This window comes from Fonticula alba, assembly GCF_000388065.1.
Source record: "Fonticula alba strain ATCC 38817 unplaced genomic scaffold supercont2.1, whole genome shotgun sequence".
NCBI lineage: Eukaryota > Rotosphaerida > Fonticulaceae > Fonticula > Fonticula alba.
In genome coordinates, this window is record NW_009242971.1 from 1153466 (window position 1) to 1168180 (window position 14715).

At 63.7% G+C, this 14715-nt stretch overlaps 3 protein-coding genes across 3 annotated transcripts in view; 1 reads left to right on the forward strand and 2 right to left on the reverse strand.

Annotated features, from left to right (window-relative positions):
- The window catches only part of H696_00254 (hypothetical protein), a gene marked incomplete at its 5' end in the record, with an annotated part of 5198 nt that extends 2016 nt beyond the window's left edge, over nucleotides 1-3182 (reverse strand). Inside the window, 6 exons of the mRNA XM_009494100.1 lie at nucleotides 50-1292; nucleotides 1454-1727; nucleotides 1836-1953; nucleotides 2084-2283; nucleotides 2417-2579; nucleotides 2730-3182. Coding sequence (XP_009492375.1) covers nucleotides 50-1292; nucleotides 1454-1727; nucleotides 1836-1953; nucleotides 2084-2283; nucleotides 2417-2579; nucleotides 2730-3182 — 2451 coding nt within the window. The remainder of the gene's footprint in view (nucleotides 1-49; nucleotides 1293-1453; nucleotides 1728-1835; nucleotides 1954-2083; nucleotides 2284-2416; nucleotides 2580-2729) is intronic.
- Nucleotides 3183-5306: 2124 nt separating this feature from the next.
- Nucleotides 5307-7892, forward strand: H696_00255 (hypothetical protein). The gene is made up of 7 exons (XM_009494101.1): nucleotides 5307-5338; nucleotides 5975-6052; nucleotides 6153-6269; nucleotides 6448-6532; nucleotides 6643-6789; nucleotides 6961-7043; nucleotides 7180-7892. The coding sequence occupies exons 2-7, from the start codon at nucleotides 6002-6004 to the stop codon at nucleotides 7696-7698; spliced, it is 1002 nt and encodes a 333-aa protein (XP_009492376.1). The 5' UTR covers nucleotides 5307-5338; nucleotides 5975-6001; the 3' UTR covers nucleotides 7699-7892.
- A 1144-nt stretch (nucleotides 7893-9036) lies between these two features.
- Nucleotides 9037-14709, reverse strand: H696_00256 (hypothetical protein). Its single transcript, XM_009494102.1, has 10 exons — nucleotides 13917-14709; nucleotides 13615-13799; nucleotides 13275-13439; nucleotides 12917-13182; nucleotides 12512-12744; nucleotides 12162-12389; nucleotides 11817-12090; nucleotides 10233-11666; nucleotides 9654-9988; nucleotides 9037-9430 (listed from the first exon to the last, which is right to left on the reverse strand). Exons 1-10 carry the CDS (start codon nucleotides 14585-14587, stop codon nucleotides 9097-9099), a joined length of 4125 nt encoding a protein of 1374 aa, XP_009492377.1. The 5' UTR covers nucleotides 14588-14709; the 3' UTR covers nucleotides 9037-9096.
- Nucleotides 14710-14715: the final 6 nt, after the last annotated feature.

Consider the following 14715-nt stretch of genomic DNA (forward strand, 5'->3'; position numbering starts at 1 on the left):
GGGGGGGGGGGGGGGGGGGGGGGGGGGGGGGGGGGGGGACCATACGCACCTGCCAGTTCTCCACGCCCAAAACGTCAAGCAGACGCGACAGGTCGCCGGCCAGGAGAACAGCCGCCACCTTCATGGCGACGCTGTGCTGCTCGCCATTGGCCGCCACAGTGGGCGAGGTCAGCACATGACGGAGCATGATATCCAACAGGGAGGGGGCGGCATCGGGACCGCCAGCAGAGGCAGGCCGACCGCCAGCCATGGCAACCAACAGCGCCTCGGACACGAAGGACCCATGAGCCAGGGATCGGGCGGCCCCGGCGAAATTCCCGCCCAGGAGGCAGGCCAGCGGCCCGTCGGAGCCGGTGTCGGCGCCACCGGCAGCATCGGCCGCGAGATCAAGCTGCGCCAGAGGAGCAGCCAGATCCTCGACACTGCCAGCCAGGCTGGACAGATGCCCACGCGCCGGGGGGGTGTACACCCCGGCAAAAACCCCGGCCAGGGACTTGTAGTCGGGCGAGGCCAGCATCGCCTGCAGGAGGCGATACACGTCGGCATCGGCAGACCGACCGGCAGCAGCGGCAGCGGCCTGCTCGGCGCCACAGAAGGCCCCCAGGGACTCGACCACGCCGGTGTCAGTCGGCGCGACAACTCGACTGAAGGATGCGGCGCGCTCGATGTAGGCCGCATCGGTGGCCACCGAGGTCAGCTCGATCGAGTGGCTGTCAGCCGAGGCACCAATCCCCGGGCCGAAGCGGACCAGCCGACCACCGAAGCCGAAGCACACACCGGCCGGGCGCCGGAGGAAGGCCGGGGCGTCCGGCAGGCACAGAGTGCCGGAGTCCTGGATGGCGGCGGTCGGCAGGGCAGGGCCGTCGTCCAGGTGCCCGGCGCCGCCAGGACCACCGGCCGTCGGAGGCGGCGCGAAGGGGTCAATGTTTTCCAGCTCCCCGGCATCCAGGGTACCAGTGGGATGCCCATGCAGCAGGGGGTCCCCCCCGGTCGGGGGTGCCGGAGCCAGGCGGATGGCACACACCCGGACTCGGCCGTCATAGGACGACGTCAGGGCCAGGGAGCTGTGCCGGGGGGAGATGGTCACGTCGAAGACCCAGTTCTCGGCGATACCGCCACCCAGCCGGCCGCGATAGGCCCCGGTGGCCGGGCACCAGCCGCGCACGACGCCATCCTTGCCGGAGGCCAGCAGCAGGCGATGGTCATGCGGCGACCAGGCCAGCGACAGGACACCACAGCCAGAGGGGGGCATGGTATGGTCGGGCTCCGGGGTGATGATGCGCTCGGGGGCACTGAGGGGGACGCAATCCGATGGGCAGGGTCACACATGGAGGCGTACGAGTCGGCATATGCCCGATGCGTGGTTGTGTGCGTGTGTGTGTGTGTGTGTCTGTGTCAGAGACAGGGGAAGGGCGTGGTGGGAGAGGCGACAGTCGAGGCCATGCTGGCGTACCGGGCGTTGCGGACGTCCCAGATGAAGATGCGCCCGGTGGGATCATGCTCGTAGGTGGTAGCCAGCTGGGTGGGAGTGACCGGGTTCCAGGCAATGGCGGACACGGCACCGAAGCCAGCCCCAGCGCCAGGCATCATGCCGGCCGGGCCACCCGGGTAGGCACCCATGTGGGAATGGTGCTGGGGGCCGCCGTAGCTAGTATGGGCCAGATGCGGTGGCGGGGTGAGGACCATGAGCTCGCGCTTGTGTGCCAGGTCAAAGACGACGACATTGCCTTGAGGGGTGGAGAGAGAAGGCCAGAACCGAAAGGCCCTTGCTTCTGTTAGTATCGCAAGCCGAAGGTCCAAAGTCGAACATGTTCCCCCCAGAGGCACAGGCGGACCATTCATGCTGCCGACGGCAATGATGTGGGAAAACTGGGAGTTCCAGCTGAGAATGGTGGCCGGCACGTTGGGAGCACCCAGGCGCGAAGAGGGCAGCGCCGGCAGCCGGGCGAGAGGCTGCATGTGCATTGGTGAGATGGGGGAAGAGCAGGGAGACAGACAAGCGGGAGGGAGCAGCAGGTGCGCATGGCAATGGTCAGGGCCATGGGGTGAGACGTTGCAAGTGAAAAGCAGAGGCCCAACGCACGGCATCCGGACGCGAGATGTCCCACAGGCAAACCTTCAGGTCGCCATTCGGGCCACCGAAGCCGCAGCTGGCCAGGAGGCTCGGGCGGCTCGGGCAGAGGGAGATCGAGTAGACCGGGCTCGGTGGGGGGGTGGTAGACCCAGGAGCCACGGTGTCGGCGGCGGCCGGATGGGCCACGCTAAACTGGCTCAAAGGAGTGGCTGCCAAGGAGGAGGGGGAGGAAGAGGGGAGAAGTTATTGCATGTTAGCATACGTATGTGTGGCTGTGTGGCTGTGTGGATGTGTGTGTGTGTGTGTGCTCGTTGGAAAGGGAGAGGGCAGTGGGTAGCGTACTGGTTTTGCCGGCCAGTAGAGCGACAGGGTCCCAAAGCTCAATGGCGCCGGACTCAAGGCCAGCCACGATGATACCCTTCGGGAAGGCGGGGTTCACAACGCCAGACCAGAGGATCTTGTTAAAGCGCGAGGCCACCGGAATGGACACCTTGCTAACGATGGGCTGGGTGATGGTATTTGGGCACATCGATGCGTGCGTGTGCGTGTGCGTGTGCGTGTGCGTGTGTGACGCGTGAACATGTCAGAGGGGAGGTGACAGTCAGCGGGATGGTTCTCCACAGGGGGGAGTGGTAATGCAAAGAGGAGGTCGCACATGCTCCGCGCCGAGGGACAAGTCCACAGCGGCGATCTCCAGCGAGGAGGAACTGGAGAAGCCCGGGTCCAGGGCGCCAGCGGCCGTGCCAAGGGCAATATAGTGACGACCATGACCGAGAGCCAGATCATCGGCCGCCAGATCGAGCGGACACCAGGCAGCCGTGGCAGTGCGGCGCAGGCCGAAGGCCGAGGAGACAAAGCGCGGGGGCAGGCGCTTGGCCTTCGGGGCGCCGGCCGGCTGGTCGGAAGGAGGCGCGGCGCCACCGGGAACCGGGCTGCCGAAGGGGTGCTGAGCATCCGAAGCTCCGGCATCCGAGGTGCCATTCAGACCGAAGACATCCGAGGCCGAGGAGGCGGCCGTGGTCAGGAGGCTAGAGAAGATGTCGCCAAAGCCGCCAGGCGGAGCGGCGGTAGCGGGGGCACCCGCATCAGCAGGCGGGAAGACGGACATGGCCGGACGGCAGGGGGGGGGGGGGGGGTCTCGACGACGACTGAGAGTCGGGAAAGATACACGGATGCAGGTGAGTGGGCCAGGCGGATAGGGGGACACAGCTGACGGCGGCACTGCGTGAGAGGGTGGGCGAAATGGGGCAAGGAGGAAGGGGGGAACCTTGCGGCGGCGGCGGCGGCGGCGGCGGCGAGGGGGAGAAAGGAGATGCGTTCGCAGTAGCGGGGACACACACACTGTGAACATGTCCTCGGGACCGGTGGCACAAGGTGGATCCTCTCGACTGGTTCCTCCGACCTGCTTCTTTCTCCTCTGGGCTCTGGATTGGGGGCGGAGGAGGGCTGCCCTCGGCCAGCCTCCCCCCTCCCTTCCCCCCCCCCCCCACTCCAGCTAGACCTTCCTGGGGCCTCGTCTAGTCGTTTGTTGAACGAATGAGAGCATCTCGAGGAAAAGGGAACTTTAAAAATAACGCAAAAAATAGCACGAGCTCCAGGTCTTCCCCCGGGGGATGAATTAATGTCACACACCCAAGCAGGGCAAAGGTCCTTTTCCGGCGGAGGGCCCACATTGGAGAAATGTGCGTTGCGTTGAAGTGGGGTGTCTCTGATCTGGGTGCTGGGGTGTCCCCCCAATGGCTAAATCGGGGAAGCTTGGGAGCCGCCTGCTTGCCTTGCACCTCTCTCTCTCCCTCTCTCCCTCTCTCCCTCTTTCTCTGTCTCTCTCTCTCTCTCTCTCTCTCTCTCTCTCTCTCGCTCGCTCCCTCCCCTGCTCCGTTTCCTTCGTGCAAGTCAGCAGCATGCAGGGACCTGATCGGGGCTGCTCCCCAACGGCAGGCAGAAAGAAGCCCCAAATAGGGGGAGGTGTATTTTTGGTGTGGATCAAAACACGTAGCCGCCTTCCCTGAGGGGAATCCCCGAGCCTTTTTCCTTGTATCCCTCTCTCTCTCTCTCTCTCGGTCTTGTCCCACATCCGTCTGGAGGTACACCATCGTTGCCGGGGACGGCGAGCAAGGTGCGGGGCAGGGAGAAAGAGAATGCCAGGAAGCGGAGCAGCGCCAAGGGGGACGCGCCGGGGGAAGAAGGGGCACCGGCGCCAGGGAGTTGACACTTCTCTGCGAACCACCGGAGTCACACCGCTTCTCACGTGTCACGAGAATGCCAATAGCGGAATCACACGACAGGGACCTCAGGGTTTTGCCTCTCGACCCTGTTGGCAATAGGGTTGTATCCAAATGAACAACTTAAAGGGTGGTGGTCTCCTCCCGGTTGGTCTCTTGACCCAGGCGGGGGATTTAACCTGGGAGGCGGTTGTGTGGCGGACAAAAGGGTTGGCTGCTATCAGGATCATTGGTAGCTCTTTTGCGTTTCACCCTTCTCCGGATCTGTCCTTTCTCTTCTGCCCGCCGGCTCTGTGGGCCTTGTCGGGATCTTTATCGAAACGCCGGCAGTTCGGCCGGCCGCGATCCACCCTCCCCGCCGGGGTGCATCCTGGCGTGACTATTTCCCCCCTCGGGGCGTTTAGGCGGGTCCTGGCCCTGAGGCCTGCGTGTTCTCCTCGGCGGCCCCACCCTCCCCGGCTCACCGGAGGCATCTCTGTGTGCACCCCGCGCGACGCCCCCTCCGGAGACTCGGACCGGCGGAGGGGGGTCGATTGGCAGCACCTATTTCCTTCCGCGTCTCGTCCCCCACAAGGGAACGGAGGTGGGGGGGCTCTTGCGCCAGCATTCCCCCCCCCCCCCCCCCCCCCCCCCAGATTTAACCCTCGCCGGCCAGCATGCTGCGGGATGGGCGCGAGGGGGCGCTCCCCTTCCCCCACATTGTGCCCGTCCCCTGGGAGTAGTGGGTCGCCCAGGTTGTCGAGACTCCTTTCTCTCCGCCTCCCCTGCCGGGCTCTGTCATCGTGGGGTCTGGTCGGCGTGGTCCTGGTGTCGGGCCCCGCGTTCCAGCTCGTCCCCTGGTCCCCCGCCACCTCCGAGCCGCATGTGGTGAGTTCCTCCCCACCTCCTAGATGGGCGGATGGTACACGGCGGGGGGGGGGGGGGGGGGGGGCATGAGGATCGCCCTCACGGAGGGCAGGCCACCGCGGGAGAAGAGCAGCCGGTCCGCCGTCCGCGGCCAGGAGGGAGCTCCCAACTGAGAGTTTCTGTTTCGTTGTTTCCTGTGAGTCCTCCCCCCTCCCTGCCCTGCTTCTCATCTGTTGCTCCCTCCTTCCTACCCTCCTTTCTCTCTCTCCCTCTCTCTCCCTCCCCCCCCCTCTCTCTCTCTCCCCCCACTGCTCGCGTCCACGGGCTGTGCATGTCTATCAGCCCCCCTCCCCCCCACGATCTCATCTATCTTTCCCCAACCGGCGGCCTGGCTCCGATGGCTGACCGGGGCCGGTGATGCAGACAGGAGGGAGGCCTGGCCACGCGCCTTCCTCCTTTATGTCTCTCGTGCATGGGGGCATCATCGCTTCACTTCCTCCCCTCCTTCCCCTCCCCCTGTCGGGACTTGTGCGTCGCCTCGGCGCTTCGCCCTCCCTCCATGCCAATGGGGGCTTTGTCGTCGATGTTGCCGAGGGGATCGCCTGGTCGCTGCTCCACCACACACCCGGCTCCTCGGGTTCTCTCTCTCTCTCTCTCTCCCCCTCTTTCTTCCCCTCTTTCTCCCTCCCTCTCTCTCTCTCTCTCTCTCTCTCCCCTCTCTCCCCCTCTCTGTGTATATGCATGCCTGCCGCATGAGGTCTGACTTTCGCTCCTCTCCTCGCCTTTTCCATGTGTCTCTGTTCTTTTTCTCCCATGACTGCTTGCTGCCCAGGCGCAACCCCTCTCCCTCTAGCTCATCATGCCGCCCAAGGCAGCTCCCCCCAAGTCCAAGAAGGTCACCGAGGACAAGGTATCCCCCCCTTTCCCCCAAGTTTCCCGCCCCTCCCCCCCCCCTCAGCGACTTCCACTTTCGATGGTGTGCGATGCCTAACCTCCCTGTGCCCCGCCAGACCTTCGGTCTCAAGAACAAGAACAAGTCCAAGAAGGTCGGCAAGTATGTCGATGAGGTGAAGCGCCAGCAGTCAGGCCAGCAGGGTCCTCGCGTTGACCCGCTTGCCGCCCGTGCCGTACGTGGTCGTTCCCTTCGTCCCCCGTTAGCGATGCACTTCCTCCGACTGCTCATCCCGTTGTCCACCTGCCATCTAACGCTTCCCTCGGTCAATGCTACGCTGCTTTTGGCGGATTTCCCTCCGTCATCTCTCTCTCCCTCTGTCTGTCTGTCTCGCCTCCCTCTTGTTCCTCCAGGCCCGCAAGGAGGAGGAGGCCGCTCGTAAGGCCGAGCTGGCCCTGCTCTACCGCCCTGCCGCCACCGCGCAGAAGGTTACTCCCGGTGCGCTTGCCCTTCTGTCCCTCCTGCCCTCCGCCGGGCGCTTTCCCGACTAACCTCCGCTCATTTGGTGTTCCTCCTGCATGAATGGTCCCTGCCGTGCTCTCCCGCAGGTGTCGACCCGAAGTCCATCCTGTGTGAGTTCTTCAAGGCCGGCACCTGCCAGAAGGGCAACAAGTGCAAGTTCTCCCACGACATCGCTGTCGAGCGCCGCAGCGAGAAGATCGATCTCTACAACGACCCGCGCAAGGAGGAGCAGTGTGCGTCTTCTCTCCTCCCCTTTCCCCGTCCCCCCCCCCGATCCCCAGCCACTTCTCTTGATCCCCCCCCCCCGGTCCAAGTGTACTCACCCTTCGGCTGTCTTCCTCTGATCGCACTTGCCCTGCCATCTCATCTGCTTCTTTCCTTCCCTCCTCTTCCCTTCTCTCCAGCCACCATGGAGTCTTGGGATCAGGCTACCCTGGAGGAGGTGGTCCAGAAGAAGCAGGCCGGCCAGAAGGTCGCCACCGACATTGTGCGCGCCCCTCCACTCGATTGCTTTTTTTCCCCTCCCCCTTGCTTTCTCCCAATCCTCCTCCCTGCTGGCTGCTACTGCGCTGCTGCCACCCCGCCAGCTCCTCATGCTAACCGCGCCATCTGGCGTCCCACAGATCTGCAAGTACTTCCTTGATGCGGTCGAGAAGTCCCAGTACGGTTGGTTCTGGGAGTGCCCGAATGGCTCGACCTGCCACTACCGCCATGCCCTGCCGCCGGGCTTCGTTCTGAAGAAGGACCGTGTCAAGGAGAAGGCCTCCACCGAGGAGTTCTCCCTGGAGGATTGGATCGAGACCGAGCGCGGGAAGCTGGACCACTCCAAGCTGACTCCGGTGACCAAGGAGAGCTTCGAGGCTTGGAAGATCGCGCGCATTGCGAAGCGCACCTCCGAGGAGAAGAAGTCTCGCGACCAGAAGGAGGCGTCCGTTCGGGCGGGCCGCATGGCCGGTCTCTCCGGTCGCGATCTCTTCTCCTTCCGCCCTGATCTCTTCGTGGATGATGACGACGCCGCCGATGATGATGTCTACGCCGATCGTGCCTCCGACGATGAGGGTGAGACTGATGCCGCTCTGGCCAGCGCCGCTGACGCCCTGGCTGATGTGGACCTTGGCGACCTGCCCTCCGACGAGGAGTAGACACCACGAGCTGGTGACACTGTTCTCCGTTCGCGGATTTCCGTGGCCGTCTTGTGTATTATGGGTGTCTCTTTTTTTTTCTCCCCTCTTGTGTTTGTGTATGTACTTGTGCATGCTGGCCCCTTTTTCGTGTGGCGGCTGGTGTGCGCTTGTGGGCGCGCCACCCCAGTGGTGGGTCCTCGCGCCACACATGCACCCCCCCCCCCTCTTCCTCTCGGCCGGCCAGCCGGCCAGTTCTTCAAATCGGCCCCAAGACCCGGGAGAGGCCTTCCCCTCGGCTGGGGAGGCGCCTCTCCCCCTTGGGACTGGGCTCGGGGTGGAGAGGCGGTGCACACGTGTACTCCCTTCCCGTGTAGTGGAATCCCCATGTAAACGATAGATGAAGCAACACGTGAGTGAATTGCCACACGTGTTACATCGTGGGAAAGATAGCATCCCAGAACAGCATTCCTCGGAGAGGAATGCGGGGTAGAACAACAGCCAGGTGGCCGCCGAGGCCGAGCGGCATAAACGCTCGACCGAGGACGGAGATACGCGGGTGGGCGGGCCCAGCCGCGGGGTTCTCAGTTCCAACCCCTGACCGAGCCCAAAGGTCAAAAAGGGGGACTCTCGTTGAGAGCCTCCTGAGAGCGAAAGCCTTAGCAGCTGTGTGTCGAAGAGTATACGGAAGTATAGCCGAAGCACCAGTTAGGCCGACGAACACCTGTTCTAAGGCTTCCTCTCGAACCCTTTTTAACATCCGAGTTCCTTTCTATTTTCGCTTGCCACTAACTCGTCTCAAGCCGAGTTACTGACTCATCTGGTAACAGACGACCGTGAACCGCTGGTTGGTATGTCCCCTCCTTCATGCCAAGAGGTTACTAACCAGGTGGCAGATCACACTGGTACCCTTCGTCAAGCCTCACTCACTTGACTTAGGCTTAACCCGTGTGAACCCTGCTACATCCCGCCTTTGCATGGGGATGTCGGGGCTGGCACTATGCCTCTCTTTATCGCTAGCTCTCCCCTCCTCCCCGCCCGCCAATCCGCATGAATGCATGCGTAGGTGTGTATACTTTCATATATATATTTATATACTCCATCTTTCCCTTCGTGTCGTGTGTCCCCCCCCCCCCACCGCATCTCGTTTTCCTCTCTTGTGTCCCGTGCTGCTTCCCTCGATGGATGGCTCGCTCCCTTGGCGCCCCAATGCACTTGCAAATATCCGGGTCACCCTGGCATATGAGCAAGCATACTACTTTCGCCCTTCTGTCTTTGCTCATTTCCTGCCCTCGCATCGTGCCGGAGGGTGCCATTGTGGTGGTGGTCGTAGTGGCGGTGGTTCAGGCGTTTTTTTTTCCCGGGTCTGCTTTTGGTGGCTGTTTCTATTGCAAGGCGGGTGTGTCAATCTTGCGGGGGTCAGGTCGACCGATCGCCACGGGCGGTCTCCGGGGCAGTGGTGGCAGTGGTGTCGGCCGTCGTCACAGCGCTGGCCACCTCCGGGCCATGCTTCGAAATGAGATGCCGGGTGCAGACCGCACGAACAAGAGCAAAGGGCAGGTGCGCCCAGCGGCCCCAGTGATTGTTGATGCCCCAGACGGCCGCCGGGAATTGGGGTGACGAGATTCCGGAGAAAATCATGGCCACGGAATGGGCGATCCGATCGATGACATCCTGCGGCAAGAAGGCAGGGGCCTCTGGGTTGACTTGGGCATGTTCCTCCTTCACGACAGCCGGCATGGAGAGGATCGATCTATGAAAAGAGAGGCAGGGATGGGAGCAGCCATCCGCCAATGGACCCACCCATGCACGTGAGGGGGCGGGGGAGGGGGAGCAAGGGGCAGCGCCACAGAGGATGCGGGGGTGAGAGTCCGTTATGGTGGCGTTGAGGCGAAAGGAGGAGGAAAAAAAAAGAAGGAAGCAGCAAGGGGGGAAAGAAGGAGGAGGAAGAGGTGAGAAGTCAGGATTGGGCATACTTCAGATGAGTGGTGATGAACACTCGAACATCGAGCCAGAGCAGCACTCGATCCCGCTTGGACAGTTGCTGCAGCATCTCTTCCTCGGATTGGGGATCGCCAGGATCCGGAGATGGGCCGGAGGAGAAGAAGTAGGCATCATCATTCGCATCATCATCGAAGGGGATACCGCCGATGTTCTTCCCGGTGATCAAGTGCGACCAAGGCATCTGAGCAATGGCATCCTCAAGGGCCGTCTCTGTCGCATGGCCATTGAGGAGCATGGTGACATTGAAGGACTCCCGATCAGTCGAGGGGCCACTGCGATATCCGGCGAAGGTAGCCAGCTCAGCCATCTACCATGCGGGTGGATAAGTCGGTAGTTGGTGCGTTTGTGTGTGTGTGTGTGTGTGTGTGTGTGTGTGTGTGTGTGTGTGTGTGTTGGTGAAAGGGAGGGGAAGTAGGAGAGCAGAGCATGTGGCAGCGGAGAAAAACCCCGGGAGACGCGGCAAAAGAGAAGTGCAAGCGGAATCAGCGAGGAGGATTGCCCCTGCCCCCTCTCATCCCATGCCCAGAGAGGCGTCCAGATGAAAGACGCACCACTTGTGCCTGTCGTGACAGCCGGGCATCCAACGCGTCAAAGGCAAAGGTCAGCCGCTCAACGGCGGGCTCCTCTTCACCGGGAGCGCCTGGGGTGGGGATTTGTCGGGAGGCCAGGCGCACCATGACACACGGCTCCGAAATGGTCAACACACGAGCCACAATGGGGTCCGCGCGTGGGTCGGTCGGAGGCCGAGGGGCTCGGGCACCGCGCGCCAACCTCGGCGGCTGCACAACGCCCAGGCTCGTAAGTTGAGCCAACTGGCTGAGGACGGCTGAGAGCCCGCTTGGCAGGCCGGCGACTGCCTGTCGAGCGTCAGCTTCTTGCGGCTGATCGGCGCCACCGCCGGCGCCAAGTAGGCACTGGCGTAGAGCCATGGAGCCGGCCGTGCAGGGAAGCCCCTCTGGGAAGTGCGTGGCGAGGAACTCCGCCAGGACCCAAGTGTCCACAGTCAACAGGAATTGCAAATCCGACATGCCGGTATCCAGGGGATCGGAGCTGCCCTCGGGTTCCGGGTCAGGGTCGGTCGCGGCGCGGATCTTCGTTCGACGACGGGCGCCAGCCGATCGGCGCTGGCCGGATGCCATGCGCCGAACAAGGAGGCCGGGCAGCGGAGCAAATAGCAAACCCACAGCAAGCCCGGCTGCTGGGTGTTCGCGTCCGATGCCGGCTTCCAAACCGGCCAGGATCCCCGGGGCGAAGGTATTCTCGGCGAAGATGCGCCATGCCAGCAGATCAGCCGGCTGGTCGATCGGCCGGCCGGATGAATTGCGCGTAAGGTGTTCTCCAAGTGTGGCCAGCTCGGGGCCCGACGCGCGCAGACGCAGCAAGGCCGGTACCGCCAGACGCCGGAGCTGCCCGGGATCGCGCACCAGGAAAGTCACTCGCCGGGGAACCCAAGGAGCGGTCCGAGTCCCGGCACTCGGGCCAGCAAGGGACCCGGCCGCTGCGAGCAAATAGTCCAGGGCATACGAATCCACATTGAGGGTGTGCTGCAAAGCGGCGGTGGGTGCCAGTAGAACCGGCCTGCTCCCCGGCACGTGAAGTACTCGACTGCCGGGGGCCAATGCCTCGCCCAAAGGCCCGGCTGTGGCATCGCCAAGCAGCGTGCACACATGGGCGAGTGTTTCCTCGCGGAAGCGCGACGAGTGAAAGCGTCCTTGGGAGAAGCGGGCAATTTGGCTGGCCGTCTTACGGAGGGTGGCCATGGCATCGGCCGCGGCTTCTGGCAGGAGCAGCAGCGTCCCGACGCCGTCGGGGTCCAGCAAATGCGCCGCATCCAACACCAGGCGATCGGGCGAGGGGGGGGCATTAAGATAGATGATCGCACGGAAGGCGCCTCGCCGGCGCTGGCGGCCCAACTGGGCGCTCATGTTGAGGCTGGTTTGGGGGGTGGAGATGACCACATTGACAAGGCCGTTGCGAATGGATGTCTATGCAGTAGTGGTAGATGGCGGACAAGGGGCAAGGGGGGGGGGGGGGGGGGGGGAGGGAGAATCAGAGCACAATATGGTCAGTCGGTGACCGAGGCCGACGGGAGGATGGTTGGTACAGATGGCGGAAGGGGGTGGCGGCGGACGTACGGCGAGGCGAGCCCGTTCATCCAGGCTCATGCCAGCATGAAGGGACACACAGTGGCCAGCACGGCGCCGGTTGCGAAGCAGCTCAGCCAGCGAGTCAGCGGTTTCACGACGCTCACAAAGGACCAGCACCGGAGCCGAAGCAGGCGCCCCGGGAGCCGGGAGGCCGGGGGCCGGGGCCAGCTCGGGCAAGTTGCTCAGCTGCCCAGCGTCCAGGGAGTATTTGACCCCGAGCTCGGGATGTGGCAGCACCAGAAGGTCCAGGAGGAAGGCATTCCTTCGGGCGGTGGTGGTCATTTGGTGAGCGGGCATGGGGGAGGATGGCGGGGCGGACGCCTTGTTACGCACTGATTTGAGCAAGCATGCGCGGTGAGGGTCACATTGTTGGGCAGGGCCGGGCAGGGGAACACCTGGGGGGGAGTCTGCCCCGGGTTCGAGCACATGGTCCGGGCGGTCCACTCAAGCGAAGCCCGGCCAAGAGGCAGGGATGCTGACAGGATGGTGGCCGAGTCCAGGCGAACTGGCCCCAGGTGGATGCCAGATCGCAGGCTGGTCACGGCGCGCAGGAATTCCGGTCTGTGTCGTGGTGTCAGGGAAGATGGAGGGAGGCATGTGTGTGTGTGTGTGCGGGTGGGGGGGGGGGGGGGGAGAAATGGGTGGCGGAGGAAATGGCGGGCACAGAAAAGTGGGCAGCATACTTGAAAGTGGCGGACAGCGGGTGAGCATGCTCACTGCCGGCAAGATACACGAAGGAGGCTTCGGGGAAAAGCCCGTTTCGGCCGGTCTCTCGAGCATGTGCCGCCAGGGTGCGGTCATGATGCAGGTGTCCGGCCATGTCTGCGGACCATGCCAGAAGAGGGCTATTGACACGGAGAGCCGAGAGAACAACCACATCAACCGAGCGTTCAAGCAGGCGGGCCAAGAGCCCGGGCTACGGGTATGTGTGCGCGTGAAGTGAAGGGAGAGAGAGGGTGAGACAGAGAGGGAGAGAGAGAGAGAGAGAGAGAGAGAGGGGAAGGAGGCAACACGACAATCAGCATGGGGCATTCAGGACGACGATGCACGGAGGAGGGGAGGGGGCGGGGGGGTGCCATCACACGCACGGTGTCTGGAGATCCGGGGGTGAGCACACTCAGGCCAAGCTGGCGCAGGGCGCTGGCCTCTTGCTCGGCGGCTGGGTCGTCTGGAACGACGATAATGGACAATGGCCGTGGCGCGCCGGTGGCCGCGCCAAGCTCGAGGCACCGAGACCGAAGCAGCAGGCAAGCAAGTCGCGCGGCCCGAGTTAGCTGGTCCAGTCGCTGGACTGTGTGGAGCAGGGCGCCCGCCCGGGCCCCATTAAACAAGGCCTCCAGGCAGGCCATCTCGGCTGGCAGTATGCGAAGAAAGGCAAAGTGTTAGCCTCCGAACGGACCCCCCCCCCCCCTTCCCCCCGAATCGCGAGCAGGCACACGGGCGCACAGCCAAGCAGGGGATCCTCGCCCAAGAGACCGGCCTCGCGAAGTACATTCAGGGCAGCCTGCATCTCGCCATCTCGGAGTGGGCCCTGACGCTGGCGCAGGTGGCTTTGAGCCTCAGGGACTGTCAGCCGACTCAGGGGAGCCAGCTCGAACATGGCAGCCGAGGCTAAAAGTTACACAGGGCGAAGGGGTGCATGTTAGCATGGCGCACGGCCACTCGACTTGCCAAGTGGTCGAGCAGGACACATCAGCAGGGAGGGAGAAAGGGAGAGAGAGAGAGAGAAGGAAAGAAAGAGAGAGGGAGAGAGCGAAGGGGCCGCGGAGGGGAAGAGGGGGCATACCATCAGCGATGTCCATCCACTCGGACAGGTCTGCCTCAGTGCCGGAGCCAAACCCCCGGCGGAGGCCGGCCGGCGCATCGGGGTCCGCCTCCGAGGCGTGGGACTCCTCGATGTCGTCCTCATTTTCGATCTCAGCATCAAAATGTAGATCGGACTCGCTGGATGTCGGGGCACGGCGATCGTGCCTGGAGTTTGTTTTTTTGTTTTTTTTTCATCCGCCCGCCCCCAAACAAAGACATTAGCAGGAGGCAAGAGCGCGAGGTAAGATGCCGGAGGGCATATCACAGCAGGGAAGGACATACCAACCAGAGGCCGGGCCTCCGGAAAAGCGCCCACCGCGAGCTGATCGACCGCCAAATCCGCGACCACGCTTGGAGAGGTTGAGGCGCTTGAAGTTTGCGGCTGGGCGTTTGGAGGCCAGGGACCCGAGGACCTCGCTGGTCGGCGACCGGGGAGCAAGATCTGGCGCACAGGCGGCCGAACGTGCTGTCGGGGCACCATCGCAGGATGTGCCCTGCTTCGGGAGGCCCGAGCCTGACGCAGGGCTGGCAACACTCGACACTTGGCGATTGAGCCCGAGACTCGTTTGTTGTGCACTAAACAGAAGATTGTCGGTGGGAAGTGCGGGAGTCGGGGTGGGATCGCGCAAGCCCGCCGATGGTGGCCCCGCTGCGCGGGCTGTTTCGACAAGGCTACGCTGGAGGGAGGACACCGAATCCATGTCAGCCCGAGGGCCAGTTGAAGCCGACTGGAGGGCAGGCACGGACGGGTTCTTTTTGACCAGCCCGCTGCCGGACGCCAGAGATGACGGCCGACGGAAGTCCCATGACGTGGTACTGTGTGAAAGCGAGGCCGAGCCGGTACTGCCTGACCGGCCTAGACCCATGGTCGTGGCCATTATTGGGAGCCGGGATCGGGCTAAACCGGCGGCCAAGGGGGGCGGCTGCCCGCCCTTGTTCGGCAGGCCAGACATTTGACTCCAAGCCAGGGGAAAGGACAGCAAGGGGGGGGGGGAGGGGGCAAGCGAAGGAGACAGGCGAAGGAGACAAGGGAAGGGGAGAGGAGGCGGAGACAGGGGCGTAGCCTGGGTCGTGGAGGGGG

Bases quoted from the DNA above. Each gene is read 5' to 3' on its own strand.
- H696_00255 (XM_009494101.1), top strand. From the start codon at position 6,002: ATGCCGCCCAAGGCAGCTCCCCCCAAGTCCAAGAAGGTCACCGAGGAC. The intron at 6,053-6,152 runs GTATCCCCCCCT...GTGCCCCGCCAG, and splicing joins AGAAGGTCACCGAGGACAAG to ACCTTCGGTCTCAAGAACAA. The intron at 6,533-6,642 runs GTGCGCTTGCCC...GCTCTCCCGCAG, and splicing joins CGCGCAGAAGGTTACTCCCG to GTGTCGACCCGAAGTCCATC.
- H696_00256 (XM_009494102.1), bottom strand. From the start codon at position 14,587: ATGTCTGGCCTGCCGAACAAGGGCGGGCAGCCGCCCCCCTTGGCCGCC. The intron at 13,440-13,614 runs GTATGCCCCCTC...TGTAACTTTTAG, and splicing joins GTGGATGGACATCGCTGATG to CCTCGGCTGCCATGTTCGAG. The intron at 13,183-13,274 runs GTGCGCCCGTGT...GCATACTGCCAG, and splicing joins CGAGGATCCCCTGCTTGGCT to CCGAGATGGCCTGCCTGGAG.